Raw genomic sequence first — 7,189 nt, forward strand, 5'->3', positions numbered from 1 at the left:
AAAAAGAGGTACTAAATGTATCCTTTCCTGAGGATTTCCCTTACCTGGGGAAAGAGGTACTAAAAGTACCCTTTCCTGGGGAAAGAGGTATTAAAGTACCACTTTCGAGGGAAGATGTACTAAAAGTTCCATTACTAGGGGAAAGACGTGCTGAACGTACCCTTTCCCGAGGAAAGAAGTACTAAAGAGATAGTACCCTTTCCTGGATAAAGAGGTCCCAAAAGTACCCTTTCCTGAGTAAAGAAGTCCCAAAAGTACCCTTTCCTGGGGAAAGAGGTCCCAAAAGTACCCTTTCCTTAGGAAAGAGGTCCCAAAAGTACCCTTTCCTTAGGAAAGATGTCCCAAAAGTACCCTTTCCTTAGGAAAGAGGTCCCAAAAGTACCCTTTCCTGGGGAAAGAGGTCCCAAAAGTACCCTTTCCTGGAGAAAGAGGTCCCAAAAGTACCCTTTCCCCAGGAAAGAGGTGCCAAAAGTACCCTTTCCCCAGGAAAGAGGTACCAAAAGTACCCTTTCCTGAGGAAAAAGGTTCTAATAGTACACTTTCCTGGGAAAAGAGGTTCTAATAGTACCATTTCCCGTGGAAAGAGGTTCTAAAAAGCACCCTTTCCTGGGGAGATAGGTATAAAGTACCATTTCCGGAGGAAGAGGTATTAAAAGTTCCCATTTTAGGGAAAGAGTTACTAAAAGCACCCTTTCCTGGAGACATATGTACTAAAAGTATCATTTCCTGGGGGAAAAGTTACTAAAAGTACCCTTTCCTGCAGAAAGTTGTACCCTTTTCTGAGAAGAGGGAAATATAGAGAGGAAAAGAGATACTAAATGTACCCTTTTCTGAGGAAAGAGGTATTAAAGTGCCTTTTCTGGGAGAAGAGATACTAAAAGTTCCCTTTCCATTGGAAAAAAGTACCAAAAGTACCCTTTACTGAGAAACGAGGTACTAAAAGTATCCTTTAATGGGAAATGGGAACTTGGCAAAAATTAGAAAGAGTAAATTTTTTCAAGGTACTTAAGTGTGGTCTAAAAGTACATTCTCACGAAAGGGGAACACAAACTACCCGTTCTTAGCAAAAGGGATACCAGAAGTGGTGATCGGTCAGAACGCACAAGAGACATAACACCAAAAAAATTGGGCTTTATGACCTACCTTTCGGCGGCCCAATAATTTGTTGGTCGTTGTGACCGCCATTCTGCTTTAGACTTTCTGTGTACTTGTGGCGACCCATTTATTCGGCTTTGTATCATCTTTGTTAATGGGGTGTTATGTCCGCCTACAGGTAGGCCACAACGTTCAAGAAAACTTTGGGCGTTATGCCCATTTCCCATTGAAGGAGAAACAATACTTAACTTTTCCCAGGGAAAGAGATACTAAAGGTACCCCTTCACCCAAAAGAGATACTAAAATGACTTTTCCTACGGAAAGGTGTATTAAATACAACTTTTTTAGCGAGAATGGCACTAGGTTGGGTTACGTTAGGTTGAAAAGAGGGTGCGGATATTCTTCCGCCCCATGCCACTATGGGCATACACCTAAGCCAGTAATCCAGTGGCACTAAAAGCTCCCTTTTTAGGGAAAGAGGTTTTAAATACACTTTCCTAAGAAAATGTAATGGGGAAAAGGTAAGTTACTCCTCGAGGAGAAAGTAGTGCTATAAGCAAATCTTCCCAGTATAAAATGTACTATAATTACTTCTTCGCAGGTACTAAAAATATTCGTCCTTGTGAGGAAAAGGGTAAGTGTCACTTACCCTTTTCCTAGAAATGGTGCATGCTAATCTCTGCTCTACAGTAGCTGGCTGTCCAAGATCACTCCTAAGTATTTGACCTTGCCGGATATCAAAATCGTTTTGTAGAGAAAAACTGGGGCGTCGAATTGGCTCACTTTCGTCTTCCAATTAGATTTCAGTTTTCTCTGGGTTAACATTTAGATCCCTAGGTCTAGTCCAGTCATATGCCATCTCCAAGAATGTTTCGGCAATTCTTCATAGCTGATTCCGATCCTTACCCCTTAGAAATCTCCTGCGTGTCAGATGGGATCAATTCCTTTAGATGAACCTCTAAAACCCCTGGATGAAACAAACATCATATGGAAACAAAGCCCTGAAGCCTCCAAGTCTACTTTCTAGGGGAAGGTGTATTATAGATATTCTTCGATGAGAAAATATGTATTGGGTTGCCCAAAAAGTAATTGCGGATTTTTCGTATAGTCGGCGTTGACAAATTTTTTCGCAGCTTGTGACTCTGTAATTGCATTCTTTCTTCTGTCAGTTATCAGCTGTTACTTTTAGCTTGCTTTAGAAAAAAAGTGTAAAAAAAGTATATTTGATTAAAGTTCATTCTAAGTTTTATTAAAAATGCATTTACTTTCTTTTAAAAAATCCGCAATTACTTTTTGGGCAACCCAATAAATGTAGGGGCTTTCAGAAAGTAAAGGTCGGCTTAAGCGTTATTTTTAAGTTAGAAGTTCTAAAGGTAAATTTTTTCGGAAAAAGTAAAGGCTTCTTATCTGAAACAAATGTGTCTTCTTCCTCTGAAAGAGTGACAATTTCATTCCTCAGAACTTTTTTATTTTGTTAATTTATTTGAACTGACGTCGAAACGATTAAAATAACACACACTAAATAACACTCAACAAATTAGGTTTTTTATACGAGGTAAGGATATTGAGCGCATGACTTGCTAACTCTTCACAATAAAATATTTTAAGACTCTTCTTCCATTATTTTTTCAACTTTTTCTGCAGACGTTTCTTTTCTCTACACTTTGTTCGCTTTTCCATATGCAACTCGCAAAGAAATGCCACCAGCGCAAAAGACATGCCAATGAACCACACAGACCACATTACTGTTAAATGGCTAAAAGTCAAGGGCACGGGGCGTTCGAGATTTTCCAATGTGGTGACATTGGCAACACTGGTCTTACGTATATAGGTTAAAATGGTATCGGTCCATTTGAGATTCAAGCCAGTTTCGCGTATTCTTAAAATGAAATCTTTCAAGGGATGATAGAAGGGGGAATTGAATTGCATGGGCCACGACAGGTAGATATTGGGTATGCACAATTTCTCGGCTATTCTAAAGCGAGGTTTCCACAAATTCATTTGCAAGCGCTCCAAAACTTTCCACTCCTCGTTGTAGATGACATAGGCGTATGAGGTGTTCAAGGAGTTCAAATGCTGCGATACAGTATCAACATCGGTTATCATGAGGTTTGATTGGAAACTCATGGGTATTAGATCCATGTAGTTGTAGATGTGGAACATATAGTCCAGCAGCATAATGCTGACATTGGCAGAGCGCAGATCATCTAAGGTGTCCAACTGTTTGCCATATATGGTGGCACTCAGCAACGAGGTCAAGGCGGCTATGTGAAGTTGACTGATTAGCATGCCCCAAACTATGACCAGCATGTGGACCAAAATCTTGCGCTTCGATGGCAGGCGTGGGTTGTCCAGCAATTCACCCAAGGACATATTAAGAATTCCACGTAGGGTACTAGAGATGCTAGACCAAGCATCCCATCGGCCATAGTGGAAGACATCGATGAGGAAATAGCCCAACTGAAATAACACAAACATCAGCAACAATAAAATCCACATATTGAGATTAAGGGTCAAGGGGATATAGAGACCCGTAAAGATCTCGTGGATCACTGGCACTAGCACACAGCTATTGGTGTTGGTTATGGGATAACTGCCGTGATATTTGTTGGGTAGTAAATAGGAAAAAGGGTGTATGCCTATATCGATGTTACGGGCCACCAATAAACTATTCTCAAATTCCATCATGGCCATGTGGTTGTCTTCGCTAGTCTCCACTTCGGTGAATTTTGCATTGATTTTGTCAACAAATGCCGTATAGATGTGGCCAGAAATGCCAGTTACTTGTTCAGAGCCATCGTAAGAGTTTTTAGCCTGAAATTTACAAAAAAAAAAAAACAAAATCAATGGGACACATATATTGCGGCCTACTCACCACCTACCTTAAATACACTGGGCTTATCGTGAAAAACTGGTGTCTTAAATTCATAGCCTTGCACATCCAAAGTTCGATCTACATAATACTGCCAAGGATTTCTTGAGGTCATGGCCAATAATGTAATGGGCTGCGGAAAGGGGGTGTAGGTGTAAATCTCCATATGCAAAAACTTCACATCATCTCCCTGTACATGTTGTTGCTGGAACAGCAAGACAACATTCAGAATATTCTTCGACCAACACCAGCGAAAAAAGCGTTTCAATTTTTCCAAACGTACAAAAGAGGGAACTTCTGTTAGCTCATGGCCTATTAGGAGAAATATAAGTTTCGTTTCCAAACTGGCGCCCAACGAATTGGACACAAACTCTTTGACTTCCGTATTGAAAATGTCATTCAGTATGACCGCAGCCAAATTACGATTAGTCAACATTTTACCCAGATTCGGTATGCTTTGGGTATCATTCACATAGTCCCAAGGTGATATGGAGAAGGTCATAATGGGTAGGTTAAAGCCCCCAGCAAATATACAGGCACTCAAAATATCTCCCACACGATTGTGAAGCATGGAATTATCAGCCAATAGCTTGGTCGTATCCAATGGTGGTTCATAGACTGCATCTGGTGTACGATAGAATATCAAGTTGTCGAATTTGTACATTAAACTGATTATCTTCATTTTCTCAACCAGCATTTCGATTTGTCTTCGATAGATTACATCCAAGGGAATATTTGCTGCACTAATGCGCCAAAGTATTAAGAATAAATATAACAATCCAAAATTCTTCATGGCTTGAACTACTTTCGAACACTATAAAGAGAGTTTTGTAATGTTTGGCTTTTATATCGGAGTTTTTGGCTTGAAAATATTTTTGATTGGCTAAAGGTGGCCCTTAATTGAATAACTCAATGACTGCTGCACTGGTTAATTGAATAATAAGCCAATTTGTTGGTCTTTTTAAATGTCTAGGCTGTTAATTTCACCACAATCGATAGTGATGAATTCTGCAGATAACAGAGCACCAATCATAACAATTGCTGCATTAGACGTAAAGTAAAGTTTTTGAAAGAAGCCGCCAAGTATTTGCCTCTACAAAGAATGTTCTACAAAGAAAGTATCCTTTTCAAGGCAATTTGTATTAAAATCACATGCTCCCAAGGTGTACAAAAAGTATTATGATACAAGAACAAGTTTCACAAATTCTATTATTAACTAGCTGGCCCGGCGAGCTTTCAATGCCACTCCCCTAAGTTGGTTCATATCTGATATTGTGTCTCCACCTAAGTACCGGTATCTGTTGGACGCGAAAGCCGGGCAATGACAAAGGAAATGCTCCAACGTCTCATCATCTTCCCCGCATGCCCTATACATGCTATCACTTGCCGCATCTATTTTACAAAAGTGAGCTCGTAGTCCTATGTGTCCCGTTATGATACCAATAGCTATACTGACCTCCTTCTTGCACCCTTTCAGTAATAGCCTCGTCTTCTCACGATCTGGATCTCCCCATAGGATTTTCGCCGTCCTACCGACCGTTTCGCTGTTCCACAATGTTGCATGCGCTTACGTCGTCCACTCCCTTAACTCGGACTGCGTCGACCCGAAAGGCTTCGGGTTACCAAGTTTATTGATGGCAGTCCTCTGGCCTTCACCGCCAAATCGTCTGCCCTTTCATTTCCCCTTACTCCGTTATGGCCCGGCACCCAAACGATGTGGATTTTGCCATCCTCAGAGAAGGCGTTAATCTCCTTCTTACACTGCAAGACTGTTCGTGACCTTACCGTCCTGGTTGTTATTGCCCTTATGGCAATTTTACTGCCAGTAAAGATGTTCACACTCGAACATCTTTACCGATCTTTACCGGGCATTGTAAAAAGGATAACACAGTATCCATAGCAACCGCGTGGCTAGGGAGAAAGCTTCTTTAGCCTCACAGCAGTGGTCGCAGCAATTTTTCTACCCACAATGTCCAGTGGCATTAGGTGTAGCATTAAACTTAGTGCATCAGATTGTGTTGTCCTCAGTGCGGCTGTGATACACAAACAAGCCATCCGTTGAATACGGCTGAGTAGATGGATTTTTGAGGCGATGTCCGCCGGACCACAACACCACATATCATTATAGGTCGAACAACTGCAGTATACACCCAGCGCATGACATACCGATGGCTCTCTTGCAGGTGTATAGGACAAGATTTGCCTTCCTTGGCCTTTTCAAAATGATGAATTTTTAGTTCAATTTTCTGTCCAGCAAAAATACCCAGGTATTTTACGCTTTCAACAAATGGAACATTCTCTCCTCTCAAAGAGACAGGTGTCACTGTAGGTAACTTATATCTCCTGCTGAAAAGAACTACTTCGATCTAGCACGGATTGACGCCTAAACGCTGTCACCCTGAAGTATATCTCCAGAGTGTTGAGAAACTTAGCCATAACCGCAATAGCCACCTCTTCACCATACCTGACCATTTTTAAACCCTTTTCCAGAGACAACAATATATTGTTAATAGATATATTCCAGAGTATTGGAGACAGTACACCTGTGCTTACCCATCTTCTAGATCTTTCTAGATCTACAGATCGCAAGTCTGTCGTTTTGGATTTTAAAGTGTGTATATTATTAATAAACTTTCTTACAGTAGTGTTGATGATGAGAAACTCCAGCTTCTTCATGATTGACGTCGGTTTTACATTTTATTGAAAACACCCTCAATGTAAAGAAATGCTACCATTGCGTTTTCCTTGATAGCATGGGAACCCTTTATGTAGGCGACTAGTTCGTAAAGGGCGGTTACAGTGGATTTGCCCTGACTATGTATATGCATGCTGATTCCGATACAGGCGATTTCCATGGATCTTTGCCCTAAGATATGTTTCTACCAGCCTCTCTAGCGCCTTCAGCATAAAGAATGACAGACAGATAGGAAGAAAGGTAAGGTTTTCCTGCTTTTGGAATGAAAATGGGCTTTGTGTACCTCCATACCATAAGAATACACGACATACTGTTACAATCAGAGAGAAACAGCTTGTAAATCAACTGATGATACATCATCACGGCCTTTTTATCTCCCAAAGGATTTTCGGCTCAACCACAATTTCTCCAAAAACGTCCGACGAATGCTTACGTACAACCTCATCATGCACCATGTTGTCCGTCGTAGAGTTTGCTGGAAAATGTGTATCAGCAAGCAGTTCTAGTGATTTCTCACTAGACAAAAA

At 40.9% G+C, this 7,189-nt stretch overlaps 1 protein-coding gene across 1 annotated transcript; it reads right to left on the bottom strand.

Annotated features, from left to right (window-relative positions):
• Nucleotides 1–2,715: 2,715 nt before the first annotated feature.
• On the bottom strand, nt 2,716–6,795 carry LOC131997889 (uncharacterized). The gene is made up of 3 exons (XM_059369748.1): nt 6,662–6,795; nt 3,978–4,710; nt 2,716–3,909 (listed from the first exon to the last, which is right to left on the bottom strand). Exons 1-3 carry the CDS (start codon nt 6,793–6,795, stop codon nt 2,716–2,718), a joined length of 2,061 nt encoding a protein of 686 aa, XP_059225731.1.
• Nucleotides 6,796–7,189: the final 394 nt, after the last annotated feature.

The sequence above is a fragment of the Stomoxys calcitrans genome, chromosome 5 (genome assembly GCF_963082655.1).
Source record: "Stomoxys calcitrans chromosome 5, idStoCalc2.1, whole genome shotgun sequence".
NCBI classification, from domain to species: domain Eukaryota; kingdom Metazoa; phylum Arthropoda; class Insecta; order Diptera; family Muscidae; genus Stomoxys; species Stomoxys calcitrans.